At 46.5% G+C, this 18,627-nt stretch overlaps 1 protein-coding gene across 1 annotated transcript in view; it reads right to left on the minus strand.

The window, feature by feature from the left end:
• Window positions 1–18,627, minus strand: part of LOC116988622 (angiopoietin-2-like) — a 145,791-nt gene that overhangs the window by 71,587 nt on the left and 55,577 nt on the right. The window contains exons 2-3 of the mRNA XM_033045493.1: window positions 6,886–7,041; window positions 1,290–1,411 (exon numbers count right to left, since the gene is read on the minus strand). Coding sequence (XP_032901384.1) covers window positions 1,290–1,411; window positions 6,886–7,041 — 278 coding nt within the window. The remainder of the gene's footprint in view (window positions 1–1,289; window positions 1,412–6,885; window positions 7,042–18,627) is intronic.

The raw sequence follows: 18,627 nt of genomic DNA on the forward strand, positions 1-18,627 counted from the left end.
CTCAATGGCCTACTCCTGCACCTATTGTCTATTGTCTCTAAGACTTCAACAACCAGAAATTGTTCTTTGATCGTGTTGCATTCTTATAAAAAACCTGTTACTCTTTTTCAAAACCACACAAAGTGCTGGACTAACTCAATGGGTCAGGCAACATTTCTGGAGAACATGAATAGGTGACGTTTCGGGTCAAGACCCATCTTCAGGTGTTTTATATTGTCAGGTAAAGTACAATTGATCAATGTCTGAAAGAGCCAGGGTGACATTGCAGGAAAAGTAGCTCCATATCAAGTTTAGTATCAGAGGATGTAGATTTAAGCAATAGTGGGACCGTGCGATTTAAAAAAAGTTTTTAATGCATTTATTTCACAAAATTTATTGGGGCAGCATGGTGGTGCCTTACAGTGCCCTAGACCCGGGTTCAAAGCTGACTATAGGTGGTGTCTGTACGGAGTTTGGATGTTTTCCATGTGACTACATGGGTTTTCTCCGGGTGCTCCTGGTTTTGGTAATTTGGCTTCGGTAAAAATAGTAAATTGGCCCTAGAATGTCGGATAGTTCTAGTGTACGGGGATCGCTGGTTGGTGTGGACCAGGTGGGAACAAGGGCCTGTTTCTGCACTGTATCACCAAACTAAACTAAATTAGTATATACTGTATATGGGAGAAAAATCATATCCAAATGAATACCTTTGAATGTATTTTGTTTTATGGGTCACTGCCCATGCAGTAGTGTCCGTTAGGGAGTGGCTACCACTGTGCTGAACCATTGTAGATGGTATCATGTACAGCAATGTGTACATTTACACAGGCATTTCGAATGGAAGATGAAGAACCTCCAGTTTAAATTCCATTTGGAATATTTTGGAGGACCAAGAAACCAAGAAACCACAAAACAGTCAGATAGTTGCAGGAACAGATTCACTGATAGGCCGGAACAGGTAAGAACAGCGATTCCTTCATCTGAAGGAGATATTACCCAGATGAACAATACAATTGGATTGATCCATGTCATCAGTTTAATGGTCATCATTCCTGGTAGCAATTTACCTCAGTCATGATCATTTAAGTGATCCAGCTCTGAATAATTTTGAATAGAGAAATCAATTTTTAAACAACCTTTTGTGTGGAAGTCATGCTGCCAGAATGCCTTAGTTTTACTGCTGTGGTCTCAGAATGAAAACAAGCTCCAAGAATAAGTCCTTGTGTCTATTGTTGTTGCATATTTCAACAGTTTGCCTGATAGTGCGAGTCTTTAGCTGTTTCAATACCACCATACGCATTTAAACACACCTGTTTTTTTCTTGGAGTTTAGTAATTTCCAGGTTCTGCACCATGATCTGATTCTCCAGTTTGTTGGTTGACAGCGAGTTTTCTAGCAGCTGTATTTCAAGGCGTGATGTTTGGTTCAGAACCTAAAAGCAACACAAATTATCCTTCAGAAAAAGGTCCTTGTTTCAGAAGTGATAGGAGCAGAATTAGGCTATTTGGCCCATCAAGTCTACTCCACCATTCAATCATGGCTGATCTATCTCTCACCCCTCACCCCATTCCCCCGCCTTCTCCCCATAACCTCTGACACCCGTACAAATCAAGTATATATCAATCTCCTTAAAAATATCCATTGACGGCCTCCACGGCCTTCTGTGGCAATGAATTCCATAGATTCACCACCCTCTGACTAAAGAAAATCCTCTTCATCTCCTTCCTTTTTTAAAATCAAATTCTTTTTTATTTAGTTTTCAGGACATAACAAAGTGCAAAGTTGTCCATTTGTTACAGACAGAGTGTACAAAAAGAATAAATAAAAAACAACTTATGCCAACATATAACAAGACAACAACAATAAAAGAAAAATGAGATACCAAAAATAATCCCTCCCCAGTCACTGCCAGTGAGCATATGCAAATATCAGCCTGTCACAACAATAATCCACGATAAATGAATGGGTAGACTGTTAAGCTGTTAAACTGTGCTTGATGATCAAGCATTTATAAAGTCTGGAATGCATTTTTAAAAGCTCCCCACGCTTTCTGTTTGAATGTTGAAGTGAGTATCTGATTTTCTCGAGCTTTAGGCAGGACATAATATCTGTCAGCCATTGAGTACGAGTGGGCGGGGTAGGTTCCGTCCACCTGAGCAGGATTGTTCGCCGAGCCAGAAGAGAAGCAAAAGATATAGTGCGGCGTTCCTAAAGGTATGTTGTTTTACTCTGAGGCTATGGCCTCTAGTTCTAGATTCTTCCACTAGTGGAAACATCCTCTCTACATTGACTCTATTCAAGCCTTGTTCATCTTATTCATCTTATTCAAGATGATCCAACACTTGCAGAGCATTAGGGAATCCTATGTATTTTTTGGCTTGGTTACAGGTAGAATTCTAGGTTTTGGTATTCTTTGACATTTTCCTCTGTATTTGCATGTAGATTTCGAGATTCTTGGGAGAAACCAAGTGCAAATGCAAACCACAAGGTTATTTTGATTAAAACAAGTGTCTTGGAATATTTATTAAAAAGAAAGGACATCATACAGAAATGTGAAATGCTAACTCTATTTCTCTCTCCATAGATGCTGCCTGACCTGCAGAGGGCTTCCAGCATTGTTTTTATTTTAGAAAATCCCACTTTTGCATCATTTGCTTTTTTTTATTCCCTTAGAGATAATTATCTAAAGAAGATCTGGGTGTGTTTATGAATAAAGAGAGGCAGGGAATTAGAGATAAATAAAGCAACAAAACTTCAAGCAAATTCTTAGGGTGGCACAGTGGTGCAGCGGTAGAGTTGCTGCCTTATAGTGCCAGGGACCCAGTTCAATCCTGACCTCGGGTGCTGTGTGTACATAGTTTTCTGTTCTCCCTGTGACCGCGTGGGTTGTTTCTGGGTGCTCCAGTTTCCTTGAACACTCTAAAGATGTACAGATTTGTAGGATAATTGGCTTCAGTAAAAATTGAGAAATTTCCCTAGTGTGTAAGGTAATGCTGGTGTACGGGGATTGCTGGTCGGCACGGCCTCCATGGGCCGAAGGGCCTGTTTGTGCGATGTCTCTAAATTAAACTAAACTAAACTAAACAAATGTTTTTAAGCATGTTCTACAAGTTAGGTTAAAGTATGCTGTGTCTACTCTACTCTTTGTATCCCACAGTTTTGTAACTGAGTTGAAAATTATGAGCAAACAATTGCTGTAGCAGACTGTACCAAAGCTAAACCGTCCTATTTGTCAGCAACGCTTCATACCGATGAGATACAAGAAAATGTTAATGTTAACTCCTAAAAACAAGTAGAGTAGGAGGAGGGAGGTCAGGCATATGTAAATGCCTAATAGTTTTTTAAATAGAGGACAAGAGAGTGCAGATGCTTGTATCTGGACCACAACGAGAAGGATCTGCTGGGGGAACTCGGTGGGTCACACAGAATCTGTGGATGGAAATTGACAGCTGGTCAAGACTTCATCTAGGTTGAGAGAGTAGAGGGAGACTATCCTCTAAAAAGGGGTGACACAAAGTGGTACGGCTAGTGGAGTCAAGGGATATGGGGAGAAGGCAGGCACGGGTTATTGATAGTGGACGATCAGCCATGATCACAATGAATGGCGGTGCTGGCTTGAAGGGCCGAATGGCCTCCTCCTGCACCTATTTTCTATGTTTCTATGTTTCTTTGTAAGAACTAGCAAGTAATAGGTGGATCCAGGTAAGAAGGGGTTGATTGGCCCATAGAAACAGGTGGTGAAGAGAAGCATGGAGGTGTAAATGTTACCAACAATCGGTCATGGTCCAACCACATTGAAGCGACAGCCAAGAAAACACACCCACACCTCAAATGCCCCAGAAGACTGAGGAAATTCAGCAATCTTACAATGCCTCTACAGATGCACAACAGAGAGCATACACTTCAGCACAGCTTGGTTTGGGAACTGCTCTACCCAGGCTCGCAAGAAATTACAGAGAGTTGTAGATGTAGCCCAGTGTGTCACACATCCCAGACTCTCCACCATTGACTCCATCTACAGTTCTTGCTCCCTCGGAAAAGCAGTCAATATCATCAAAGACGTCCCAGCCAGTCATTTCTTCTTCTCCCCGTTCCCGTCGGGCAGAAGGTATAGAAGCTAGAAAGCGTGCACCACCAGACTCAGGAACAACTTCCATAAGCCAGGAGAGTAGCTGATTCACCCCTTCCCCATTATGGACATTGGACTATGTCTGTGGAACTAGGTCATTACAATGTGTAGGAACAGCAGATGTTAGTTTTCACCGATGATAGATGTTTCGAGTCAGAACCCTTCTTCACACTGAAGGGTTGAGAGATGAAACGTCACCTATTCCTATTCTCCAGGGATGCTGCCTGACCCTGACCCACTGAGTTACTCCAGCATTTTGTGTCTAACTTTGGTATAAACCAACATTTGCAGTTGCTTCCTACACAGTAAATATTTTCCCTGGGTAGTCTAACATCTAATGGCATGAACATTGAAATCTATGATGACAGTGACCCCTATATCCACTGTTTTTGCCTTCTCCTAACTATACTGGCTCTCTCACACACACACCTTTCTTCCATAATATCCCCTATTGCCCTGTGTCTTTCCCCTCCCACCACCTACCGACCTGCCCATACCTCCCACTGGAGGCCCTCCCCCCCACAGCCCACCCCCTCCTTTCCTCCCTCTGATGTTCACATCTGCCACCAAACCTCCTTCGCTACACAAGAAACTGCGGGTTTAGTTTAGTTTAGTTTAGTTTAAAGATACAGTACGGAAACAGGCCCTTTGGCCCAACGGGTCCGGGTCGACCAGTGATCCCCGCATATTAACACTATCCAACACACTAGGGACAATCGTTACATTTACCAGGCCAATTAACCTACATACCTGTACGTCTTTGGAGCGTGGGAGGAAACTGAAGATTTCACTGTAAGGCAGCAACTCTACCGCTGCACCACTATGCCACCCAATGTTGAATCTTGAGCAAAACCAAAATGCTGAAGGAACTCAGCATGTTAGTCAGCATCTATGGTGGGAAGCTAGTGGGTCAAGACCCTTCTTCAGACTATTCTTCTTTATTTGGTTCCACTCTTCACATTCCTTTCTCGTTGGTCTAGAAACTGCAGCCCTTTGTTCTTGGCTTATACTCACTCATAGAAACATAGAAACATAGAAAATAGGTGCAGGAGTAGGTCATTCAGCCCTTCGAGCCTGCACCGTCATTCAATATGATCATGGCTGATCATCCAACTCAGTACCTGCCTTCTCTCCATACCCCTTGATACCTATAGCCACAAGGGCCACATCTAACTCCCTCTAAAATATAGCCAATGAACTGGCCTCAACTACATTCTGTGGCAGAGAGTTCCAGAGATTCACCACTCTCTGTGTGAAAAATGATTTTCTCATCTCGGTCCTAAAAGATTTCCCCCTTATCCTTAAACTGTGACCCCTTGTTCTGGACTTCCCCAACATCGGGAACAATCTTCCTGCATCTAGCCTGTCCAACCCCTTAAGAATTTTGTAAGTTTCCATAAGATCCCCCCTCAATCGTCTAAATTCTAGCGAGTCTGACTCTCAACTGCCAATCAAATTCTAGCACATCTGACTCTCAACTACCAATCAACCCCTCCTCACTAGTATGCAACAAATGCTTGTTCGCTCTGGCACCACTCATCTCTGCCACCTCTTTACACTACCTGACTCCTAGCCACACCTCCAGTCCAAATGTAAATGTTGTCTGTCCATTTCCCTGAAGCTGCCTCAACTGGTGAATTCCTCCTCTCTTTTGTTCACAAAACTGCATCAGGTAAACCTGAAAGACACCCACTGATCAATTGCTCTCTACACTGGATTGGTCTATCTTTCTCATTCGCACCTGTATCTGTTCTTCCCTGATGTTGTTACCTCTAATTCCTCATCACGTCCTCCCTCTCTCTTCATTTCTCTTTCGGCCCCAATCTGTTCCTCTGCCTATTCCAACTTGATTTGGTAGAAGTCATTTTCCTCAGATGAAATTTGAATTCTGTTCTCCCAATCATAGAAACATAGAAACATAGAAAATAGATGCAGGAGGAGGCCATTCGGCCCTTGAAGCCAGCACCGCCATTCATTGTGATCATGGCTGATCGTCCCCAATCAATAACCCGTGCCTGCCTTTTCCCCATATCCCTTGATTCCACTAGCCCCATGAGCTCTATCTAACTCTCTCTTAAATCCATCCCGTGATTTGGCCTCCACTGCCCTCTACAGCAGGGAATTCCACAAATTCGCAACTCTCTGGCCTCCCCTTTATTCTAAGACTGTGGCCCCTGGTTTTGGACTCATCCAACATTGGGAAAAATTTTCCTGCATTTAGCTTGCCCAGTCCTTTTATAATTTTACATGTTTCTATAAGAGTCCCCCTCATCCTTCGAAACTCCAGTGATTACAAGCCTAGTCTTTTCAATCTTTCCTCATATGACAGTCCCGCCATCCCAGGGATCAATCTCGTGAACCTACGCTGCACTGCCTCAATCACAAGGATGTCCTTCCTCAAATTAGGAGACCAAAACATTGCATCTCCAACGTCAACACTTTAAGTATCATTTGCCAGTCTATCCTAGCCAATCCCCATCTCATACCTTCAAAGTCTTCGTTCTTTAAGTACTCATTTGTAAAGACTCATTTAATATATTTAATGTCAGTCTAAACATCAATTAAATGGTACTTCCAATCAAGGACAGCATTGATGCCTTAACTGCACTGGTGGGATATGAATATACACATCAAATTTGGTTAACTTCAGCTTGGGATCTGTCTTGCTAGGCCATTGCCATGGTTCAGGGACATTTCAGAAATACAACACAATTCCCTGCTTTTGGTTTAGGAGAGCAAATACCCTTAGATCTCAGCAGACAAACAGGACGGTTTACCTGTATCTCCACATCAGTGAGCTTGCGAGTTTGTTCTGCAGTTTGAGTCAGGAGATTGGTTCCTATCTCCAACATTGCTGCAGTCTGGTTGTGCACCACATTCCTCTGGATATCCACGATCTCCATCTTCACACTGTCCTGAATGTAGGTTTCAAGCTGCAATGAGAAATGAAACATGTGAGGAAAACATTTTTCACACAGAGAGTGGTGAATGTCTGGAATTCTCTGCCACAGAAGGTAGTTGAGGCCAGTTCATTGGCTATATTTAAGAGGGAGTTAGATGTGGCCCTTGTGGATAAAGGGATCAGGGGGTATGGAGAGAAGGCAGGTACAGGATACTGAGTTGGATGATCAGCCATGATCATATTGAATATATAGAAACATAGAAACATAGAAAATAGGTGCAGGCTCGAAGGGCCGAAAGCACCTATTTTCTATGTTTCTATGTTTCTATATAAACATTAAACAATGATCCATTGTTAAATAAGTCTCCCTGGCTTTCAACTTCGAAAGCAATGTAAAATTTATAATATACTAGACCAAGTGCAAACCCGTTGGGTCTGTTCCCCCAACGTGCGGTTGTGGGGGGGGGAGGCGACATGCAGCGTCACACACACTAACTATCCCCCCCCCCCCCCTCCGCACTCATGCTAATTACCCCCCTTGATATTATATTAATATTATTAATTTGCTCCTTTTACCCCATAACCACCCTATCTACTGACGCATAGCCCCTAACTTGCAGTCACATCTAGAGAGGGAGGGGGGGGGGGGGGTTAGAGAGTGAGGGCAGAGAGAGAAGGGGCAGAGACACAGAGAGACACAGAGAGACACAGAGACACAGAGAGAGGGGCAAGAGGGATAGGGGGGTGGAGAGGAGGAGAAGAGGGAGGGTGGGTGGGGGGGGAAAGGTGGGGGAGGAGAGAGAGAGGGTGAGAGTGAGGGGGAGAGAGAGGGGGTGCTGAGAGGAGGGTGAGGGGGAGAGGTGGGGAGAGGAGGGAGGGAGGAGGGTGGAGGGAAGAGGGTAGGGGTTGTGGAGGGGGGGGGTTTAGGGGAGGGGGCGGGGAGGAGGGGAGAGAGAGAGAGAGAGAGAGAGGGGGAGAGGGGAGGAGGAGAGAGGGGAAGAGAGGGGGAGGGGGGAGGGGGAGGGGGGAGGAGAGTGGGGGAGGAGAGAGGGGGGGAGGGGAGGAGAGAGGGGGAGAGGGGAGAGAGGGAGGGAGAGAGGGTGTGCTGAGGGGGGTGAGGAGAAGGGGAGAGGTGGGGAGCAGGGAGGGTGGAGGGAAGGGGGTAGGGGTATGTGGAGGGGAGGGGGGTTTAGGGGAGGTACGGTGGGGGAGGGGATGGAGGGGAGGAGAGGGAGAAAAAGAGGGGAGAGAGAGAGGGGGGGAGGGGGGGAGAGGAGAGGGGGGAGAGGAGAGGGGAGGGAGGAGAGGAGAGGGGGGGCAGGGGAAAGGGGGAAGGAGAGGAGAGGGGGGGGAGGAGGGGGGGCGGGGATGGGTGGAGAGAAGAGGGGGGTGATGTGGAGAGGGGGGGATGGGAGAGGGGGGGGGGGTGGGGAGAGAAGTGGGGAGAGAGAGGAGGGGAGAGAGAGAGAGAATGGGAGAGACAGGGGGAGAGAGAGAGAGAGAGGGAGAGAGACAGGGGGAGAGAGAGAGAGAGAGAGAGAGAGAGAAAGAGAGAGAGAGGGATAGGGAAAGAGAGAGGGATAGGGAAAGAGAGATAGGGAAAGAGAGAGGGATAGGGAGAGAGGAGGGGAGAGAGAGGAGGGGAGAGAGAAAGAGAGAGTGCCTTTTTACCCAAACCCTCCAAATAACCATTTGCAGGCAGTGCTTTTTTTCCTCAAACTAACCATATTTTCATTTTCAAACCACATTATGGGTACTCACAGCTGTGGAGACATTTGTTCAGTGTCATTCAGAGCTCTGATTGAGGAACACCACTTGCAGAGACTAATTGAGGCACACCACTTGCAGAGACTGATTGAGGCACACCACTTCCTGGTTTTATAGTCCCTCCCCCTCCCTCCAGCAGGGGCAGCAGAGAGAATGGGGAATTTTGTAAAAACATTAATATCTCTGTCATTTTTCATTGACGGGATAAATCCTCGGCACACATGCGGCGGAGGGGGGCTCTGAGCGAGGTGGCCAAAAATGACGGCCGTAGGTGGCGGTGTTCTCTCGGAAATCGCAGCACAGATGGCCAAAACCGGTGAAGAACAGACTTTTAGTAATATAGATGTGAAAAATTGATTGCATCGCTTTGGCGCTGAAGTGAAATTCTTCCTTTTTTCTCCATGTTGGAGGCTCTTCTGATAATGATTTTTATCATTGGATTCTTTTCCAACGTGGCAGTTTAATTAGCAATGTCCTTTGAAGCTGTGACTCCAAGACTAAGATACAATACAAAGATCAGAAGAATGGAGTTTCACAGCAATTTATGGAATTTGTCAAGTTCTTCTTTTCACAGAAGAGCTGCTGATCCTCCAGAACCAACTGTTAATTATGTTTAGATCATGTTGCTCCATTGTAATAACATTCGGGCAGATACAGTTATCAAGTGCAAGAATCACTGCAGAAATAGTGCGGCACAGTGGCGCAGTGGTAAAGTTGCCGTCTTACAGCGCCAGAGACAAGGTTTCGATCCTGACTATGGTTGCTGTCTGTATGGAGTTTGTATATTCTCGCTGTGACCATCTGGGTTTTCTCCGGGTGCACCGGTATCCTCCCACAATCCAAGGACGTGCAGGTTTGTCGATTAATTGGCCTCTGTAAATTGCCTCTTGTGTGTAGGATAGAATTAGTGTATGGGTGATCGCTGGTTGGAGTGGACTCGGTGGGCTGAAGGGTCTGTTTTCATGCTCTATCTCTAAACTAAACTAAACTACACTACAATACACACCTCCCTACCAACTCTCCTGAAGCTTTCTTATCTCCTTCCATTGCACCAATTTCTGTTGCTACAAGTTCCTCACGTACCTTCATCCAAAGTAAATGCAGTAAATCTGGAAAAGTGCAGCAGAATCCCTCCCCAGTGATGGGGAACATATCATTTATGTTTCTTTTGGGCCCATCGATATTGTTTTCAATTCAAATGTTTAAACTCAAAAGAGCAAGTGTTCATTCCATTTTATACTTCAGCTGAATAATCAAATTCAATTTATTTTGTTGATGCATCTGCTGTTAAAAAAATATTATTCTAACAATGGTATTTTTCTGTGGAAATCTGACCCTCGGCAATGTGACAACAAGTCTGGTGATGGTTGCAGATATTCTCATCACAATTGGAGAAAATGGCAAGAAAATGCTGAGAAAAAATTGCTGGGAATGACAGCGCCAGTCAGCAGGGAAAAATAATATTGGCACCATCTCTAGGACAAACATTTGTGACGACATCGGTATTTGCCAGCGAGAAATGGGATTAGAGCAAACTGGCAGTATATTTTGCACAGTTTTGTACTACACGAAAAATAAAAATCAGACAAATTGCAGCAAAACTACACAACTTAGTGATAAAGTAGTCAAATGTTCCCACGGATTTTCATAAAAGTGTGTTCCAGCACAATGCAACAAATGCTTAAGGAGATATTAACATAAGCAACCCAAACAAGGTTGAGAGGGTAGGTTGACAGAGGTATCTTTCTATGTCTGTCCAATATTATCTCTGGATTACAGAATATTACCATTTACTTTATTGCAGCAAACACTCCTGATGTGCAGAGTCTCCATTTAAGGTTATAGATGTGGTCAGCACTGGAACAACCAGGAGCAGGAAATTTAATGGATCGAAAAACAAAATGCTATTTGAACATAGTGGTTCAGGTAGCACCTGTGGAGGAGAATAGACAGTCGACATTTTCAGTTGAGACCTTTTGTGTGACAGAGTTTTATAGATCTTTAGATATTTGGGTAAATTAATTTAGACAGTCACGGTGGCGCAGCGGTAGAGTTGCTGCCTTACAGTGAATGCAGCGCCGGAGACCCGGGGTCGATCCTGAGTGTGAGTGCTGCCTGTATGGAGTTTGTACGTTCTCTCCGTGACCTGCGTGGGTTTTCTCTGAGATCTAACATATGCCTTTCATATTTTTATCGATTTTGATCAGGTCTCCATTAGCCTCCGACATGCCAAAGAAAACAATCCAAGTTTGTCCAACCTCTTGTAGGTAATGCCTTTATAAATCAGAGCATTGAGTATAGAAGTTGGGATGTAATGTTAAAATTGTACAAGGCATTGGTGAGGCCAATTCTGGAGTATGGTGAACAATTTTGGTCGCCCAATTATAGGAAGGATGTCAACAAAATAGAGAGAGTACAGAGGAGATTTACTAGAATGTTGCCTGGGTTTCAGCACCTAAGTTACAGAGAAAGGTTGAACAAGATAGGTCTTTATTCTTTGGAGCGCAGAAGGTTAAGAGGAGACTTGATAGAGGTCTTTAAAATTATGAGAGGGATAGACAGAGTTGAAGTGGATAAGCTTTTTCCATTGAGAGTAGGGAAGATTCAAACAAGAGGACATGACTTCAGAATTAAGGGACAGAAGTTTAGGGGTAACATGAGGGGGAACTTCTTTACTCAGAGAGTGGTAGCTGTGTGGAATGAGCTTCCAGTGGAAGTGGTGGAGGCAGGTTCGATTTTATCATTTAAAAATATATTGGATAGGTATATGGGCGGGAAAGGAATGGAGGGTTATGGTCTGAGTGCAGGTAGATGGGACTAGGGGAGAGTAAGTGTTCCGCATGGACTAGAAGGGCCGAGATGGCCTGTATCCGTGCTGTAATTGTTATGTGGTTATAGGGTCGATAGTTAGAACATTTTTCCTAGGATGAAAATGTTAAAAGACTGGCGGGCATGGCTTTAAAGGAAATGTGCGGGACAAGTTATATATATATATATATATATATAGATATATATATATATCTAACACAGAAAGTGGTGGGTACCTGAAATACAGTGTCAAGGGTGGTGGTGGAGGCAGATGCAATAGTGGCATTTAAGAGGCTTTTGGACAATCACGTGAATATTCTGGGAATGGAGGGATATGGATCACATGCAGGCAGGGGAGAATAGTTTAATTTGACATCATAATCAGTGACGTTGTGGGCCGAAGGGTCTAATTCTGTATTGTACTGTTTTAATGTTCTAACTGTTGATCAATTACAGGCAGTTGAAGCATCATCACAAATTCAGAGCCCAGTTAGAATAATTACGGCAAGGACTTCTCCAAAAGTTCAGGACTTTACAAACATTTGCACTGAAGTTCTGGACATTCATGCGATAAAATATCTGATCACATGAATCAGAATCAAAATTGATCTTATAGAGGTGTAAAAAATCAAGTGAGGAATGTATCGGGTAGACACGCTGAGTCTCTTGCCAAGAGTAGGGGAACCGAGAACCAAAAACATAGGTTTAAGGTGAAGGGGGAAAGATCTAATAGGAACCTGAGGGGTAACCTTTTCACACATAGGGTGGTAGTGTATGGAACGAGCTGCCAGAGGACGTAGTTGATGTAAGGACTATTGCAACGTTTAAGAAACATGTACATGGAAAGGATAGGTTGGGAGGGCCAATATGGTCCAAATGTAGGTAGGTGGGACGAGTGTAGAAGGGACATGGTGGTCGGTGTGGGCAAGTTGTGCTGAAGATCCTGTTTCCAAGCTGTGTGACTCTATGACTCTATATCAACCATCACTTGCATAACTGTTCTAATTTGTCCTAAATAAATCATTTATTGTTCTTAATTATTAATATTAACTGTTCCTCTCTCTACAGATGCTTTGAGGCCTGCGGACTATTCATGCGCTGTTCCTCTCTCTACCAGATGCTTTCAGGCCTGCGGACTATTCATGGTTATTGCTGATTTTAAACTGCATGAGTATCACTCCACACATTGCAACAAAGCATAAGACACAGCAGAAACATAAACAAAGCCAATCATAACATGATTAGGAGAGCTGTGAATTTGGGAAAAGAAAATATGTTTTGATAACTCTAATACAGAATCAATGATAGAAAGGTATTTGGATTTTCTAAAGGAATTTGATGTTGCATTGCAGAAAAGGTAGTTGTTTAATTAAGGGCTAATGGAATTGGTTGCAATATATTGAAATGTGCAGAGGATTAGCTAAGAACAGAAAGGCGAAAGAATTGTTAAACATTATTTTTTAGGTTGGCGTTCCTCCAGAATGGCACGCGGAGCAAATTTAATTTGTCAACAATTTATAATCTACACTGGCGCCTCAGATGAACGTAAAATACTAGTACTTTGTGTCTTAACAGTAATTCAACATTTTCAAATTTGCTGATAATGAACAGTTGAATGGTAGATTGGCTGTGAGAAAGATGCAAATGTCTGCCAAGGCACAAAGATAACATTGAGTCATAGGATCATAGTGATACAGTGTGGAAACAGACCCTTTGGCCCAACTCGCCCACACCGGCCAACAATGTCCCAGCTGCACTAATCCCACTTGCCTGAGCTTGGTCCATATCCTTCCAAACCAGTCCTATCCATGTATCTGTTTCTTAAATGATGGGATAGTCCCAGCCTCAACTACCTCCTCTGGCAGCTTGTTCCATACACCAGCCACCCTTTGTGTGAAAACGTTACCCCCCAAGTTCAAGTTCAAGTGAGTTTATTACCCCTCGGATTCCTATTAAATCTTTTCCCCTTTAGCTTGAAGCTATGTCCTCTGGTCCTCGATTCCCCTACTCTGGGCAAAAGACTCTGTGCATCTACCCGATCTATTCCTCTCATGATTTTATATACCTCTATAAGATCTTCCCTCATCCTCCTACGCTCTATGGAATAGAGACTCAGCCTACTCAACCTCTCCCTATAGCTCACACCCTCTAGTCCTGGCAACATCCTCATAAATCTTTTCTGAACCCTTTCAAGCTTGACAATATCTTTCCTATAACATGGTGCCCAGAACTGAACACAATATTCTAAATGTGGTCTCACCTGTGTGCGGAGGCGGCGCCGACGGACGAGACGCCGAAGCAAAAATGTCGACGCCAAAGAACGGAGCGGAAACGAGGCCGAAACGATAATAAACCAAAAGAGTCCGAAGACGAAACGCCTACTAACCAAAAGGATGGGACACCCAAATGCAAACTAACCTAAAGGGCGGGACGCCTAATACCCCAGGAACCGAAAAACTGCTTTTCCTAAAAGTAAACTTACCGAATGGTCGCTCAGTCGATACGCCACCTACCCGAAAGGCGGCGTCGCCTACAGGCCAAAGGACCGAGTGCCACTCAACAGAAAAGTCCAATAACGGACTTGACGTTGCCGGGGGGCAGGACTTGTCAGTGATTGGTCCAGACCCCCGCATCCATCATATCACAGTGAAGGCATGAACATTGTCCCAAACCTCTGCTCCACCCGACCGGCAGCCCGCGGAGGGTGACCGTGGGAGGGTGGGGGCTGTCCCGAGGGATGCGCACCTTCGGCCGCTTTCAACTTGGTGCTTGGGTTCAGATTGCCCAGTCACCTATGGCTTGTGTGGGAAAATGAACCCCACGCTCCCGTCTCCCCCTTCTCTCTCCCCTCTTCTCTCTCTCCCCCTATCTCTCTATCTCCCTTCTCGCTCTCCATTCTCTCTCCCCTCTTCTCTCTCTCCTCCTCTCTCCATGGTTGTCAAAACTTGCAGCAGGATCTTGATCGGTTGGGCATGTGGGTCGAGGAACGGTTGATGGAATTTAATACAGAGAAATGTGAGGTGTTTTGGGAACTCTAACATGCGCATGATCTAGGAGTGCATATAGTTCTTTGAAGGTGGCATCACAGGTAGATAGGGTGGTCAAGATACCTTTTGGCACTGGCCTTTATAAGTCAGCGTATTGAGTATAGATGTTGGGGGGATCATGTTGAAGATGTATAAGAAGTTGGTGAGGCCGCATTTAGAGTATTGTGTTCAGTTTTGGGCACCATGTTATATATAATCCATATAACAATTACAGCACGGAAACAGGCCATCTCGGCCCTTCTACTCCGTGCCGAACACTTACTCTCACCTAATCCCATCTACCTGCACTCAGTTCATAACCCTCCATTCCTTTCCCGTCCATATAACTATCCAATTTATTTTTAAATGATAAAATTGAACCTGCCTCCACCACTTCCACTGGAAGCTCATTCCACACAGCCACCACTCTCTGAGTAAAGGAGTTCCCCCTCATGTTACCTCTAAACGTTTGTCCCTTAATTCTCAAATCATGTCCTCTTGTTTGAATCTTCGCTACTCTCAATGTAAAAAGCTTATCCACGTCAACTCTGTCTATCCCTCTCATCATTTTAAAGACCTCCCCTCCTCAAGTCCCTCCTTAACCTTCTGCGCTCCAAAGAATAAAGACCTAACTTGTTCAACCTTTCTCTGTAACTTAGGTGCTGAAACCCAGGCAACATTCTAATAAATCTCCTGTTTACTCTCTCTATTTTGTTGACATCTTTCCTATAATTTGGCAACGAAAATTGTACCCCATACTCCAGAATTGGCCTCACCAATGCCTTGTACAATTATAGGAAATATGTTGTCAAGCAGGAAAGGGTGCAGAGGATGTTTATGAGGATTTATGAGGATGTTGCCAGGACTCAAGGGCCTCAGCTACAGGGATAGTTTGAGTAGGCTGGGACTCTATTCCTTGGAGCGCAGGAGGTGAGGGCGATCTTATAGAAGTGTACAAAATCATGATACGAATAGTCGCACAGTCGCTTGCCCAGAACAGGGGAATCAAGAACAAGAGGGCATAGGATTAAGGTGAGAAGGGGAAAGATTCTTACACAAAGGGTGGGTGTTTGGATGCTGCTTGCGCCGGGCATAGTTGAGGCAAGTACAACATTTAAGAAACACTAGATTAAGTGGGACCCATTGGGTCCCATTGTCACACGGGAGGCCTGGTCCCCCAAGGCAACCCGTTCCCCAACACAATATTACACCACTCACCCATATCCCCTAACTGTGCAGGTGCGGCTCATTTCCCCTCATCCCCCAGCATTCCCTCCTCCTCCTCTTCATGTGTGGGAGTGGGGAGGGGAGGGAAGGGGGTGTGTGGTGGGCGGTATGTGTGGGCGGGTGTGTGTGTGGGCCAGGGGAGGGGGAATGGCTTCAGTCAGGGGCCGGTGGGGAGGGGGGAGTGCTAGTACCTTTGCCTACCACTGCCGTGGCTACCACTGCCTACCCCTGCCACTGCCGTGGTCTACTGCTGCCGCTGCTTACTCCTGCCACTGCCTACCACTGACGCTGTTGTGACCTACCGTTGCACTTCCCACCAGCTTCAGGCGGGGACCGGTGGGGAGTATCCTGCAGCCGGGGACGGGACGGCTTCAGGTCGGGGAGGAGCGTCCTGTAGCCGGGGGAGGGGGACAGCTTCTGGCGGGGGTTGGTTGGGGAAGGGGTGGGAAGCGTCCTGCAGCTGGGGAGCAGGACGGCTTCAGCCGGGGGCCAGCGGGAGCATCCTGTGGCCGCAGGATGGGGATGGCTTCAGGTGGGGGCTGTCAGGGCAGGTGGGGGGGATGAGTTCAGGTGAGTGCCGTCTGGGGGATCAATGGGGCCAGTGCGGGGGGGTGTCCTGCAGCTGGGGAGCAGGACGGCTTCAGCCGGGGGCTGTCGGGGGCTGGTTTTGGGGGCACATCCTGTTGCTGATGACGGGGACGGCTTCAGGCAGGGGCCGGTGGGGGGAAGCGTGAACGGCTTCAGGCAGTTGGAGCATCCTGTAGCCGGGGGGGGGGGGGGGGGATGGCTTCAGGTGGGGGCTGTCGGGGGGCCGTCCTGGGCCTGTGGGGGGCAGTGTCCTGCAGCCGGAGGAGATGGACAGATTCAGGCGGAGGCTGACGGGAGCAGTTGGGGGAGGACGGAGTGTCCTGCAGCCGGGGGATGGGGGACGGACAAGGGACTGGCAAGGGAGGAGACCAATCGGCATGTTGCTGACTAACAATAGAGGAGATCAATCTGCGCATACGCTGTTTTTAAGATTTTGAAACCTTAATAACTTTTAAACCAAACAAACGATCGGAAGAAGATTTGTTGCACTTGAGCACAGGAGCATGTTGAGTAAAGTTGCAAAAAATCGTAGTTCTATCATGTACCGTTTTTGCACCAATGAAAAAACCTCGCAAAACGATAGAGCACAAGATCAGAGTTTTAGTTATGTACTAGACTAAGTGGGACCCATTGGGTCCCATGGGAGGCCTGGTCCCTCACCACAATATTCCACCACTCACTCATTGCCCCAAGTGCACAGGCGCGACTGACGGGTTCCCATTGTGAAATCACTGATTCCCCTCTCCTCTCCTCACCCCCCCTCACTCTGATCCTTGCCCTTCCCCCCCACACACTTACTCCATCCCCCTTCAACCCCCCCCCCCCCTCCCTATCCACGCTTAGCTGCTCTCCAGCGGTGCAGCCATTCTGCCCATTGGGTTCCCATTGTGATGTAGAACACGCAGGTGTTACTGTGCAGCTGATGGGCACGGCAAGTGGAATAGGGATTTATTAAAGCTTAAATTGTGAATAACTCTTAAAATATAACAACAATTTAAAAGTTAAAGATGAGATTTATTCAGTCCATTCTTTCTTGTTGTGTCTCTTGATGCATGTTGCAGTCGGGGAGGGGTCTGCTTCAGGCAGGGGCCGGTGGAGAGGGGGGTGCTACTGTGGCCTACCCCTGCTGCTGCCTACCCTCTGCGGTAGGGGGTTGGGAGCATCCTGCAGCTGCGGAAGGGGGACGGCTTCAGGCAGCGGTCGGTGGGGGTGGAGGGAGTGTCCTGCAGCCAGAGGGCTAGTATGGGTGTTGTGGGCTGAAGGGACTGGTTCTGGAGGGCTAGTATGGGTGTTGTGGACCAAATGGAATTGGGCTAGTACATGTGCTGTGGGCTGAAGGTTTCCAGAGGACTCGTACAGACATTATGTGCTGATTGGAATTTTTGGGCTAGTACGGGTGTTGTGGGCCAAATGGACTTCTGCTGGGGATGGGGATGGCTTCAGACGGGTCCAGTCGGGGGCTGAGCTCTGCCGTGGCCTACCGCTGCCGCCACCTGCCGCTGCCCTGGCCTAGCGCTGTCTTGGCTTACCGTTGCCGTTGCCTACTGCCGTCACTGCCCTGGCCTACCGCTGCTGCTCCCCATCGGCTTAAGGTGGGGAGTTGTGGGGAGCATCCTGCAGCTGGGGACGGGACGGCTTCAGGTGGGGGCCGGTGGGGTGGGAACGTCCTGAAGCTGGGGACGGGGAGGGCTTCAGGCGGGGGTGGGGGCATCCTGTAGCCTGGGGAGGGGTACAGCTTCAAGCCGGGCTTGCAGGAGCCGGTGGGGGAGGGGGGAGTGTCCTGCAGCCGGGGGAAGGGGACGGCCCTATTGGGGGGGAGCGCTAAGGGCGGTGGAGGCCGGTTCTCTGGATACTTTCAAGAGAGAGCTAGATAGGGCTCTTAAAGATAGCAGAGTCAGGGGATATGGGGAGAAGGCAGGAACGGGGTACTGATTGGGGATGATCAGCCATGATCACATTAAATGGCGGTGTTGGCTCAAAGGGCCAAATAGCCTTCTCCGGCATCTATTGTCTATTGTTTATTGTCTATTATATTATCAGAATTTAGTTCATATAGTTAGTCTAAGTGGCTGTGAAGCTTGCTGTAACACTATGCTGGAGTATACTGTGAGTAGACTTTAATAAACATGTTGTACCCTGACGAGCGTATGACTGGCTTTATTACAGTCAATAATGTAATAGTGATGGAATCTGACAGTCTT

The sequence above is a fragment of the Amblyraja radiata genome, chromosome 27 (assembly GCF_010909765.2).
Source record: "Amblyraja radiata isolate CabotCenter1 chromosome 27, sAmbRad1.1.pri, whole genome shotgun sequence".
Lineage (NCBI taxonomy): Eukaryota > Metazoa > Chordata > Chondrichthyes > Rajiformes > Rajidae > Amblyraja > Amblyraja radiata.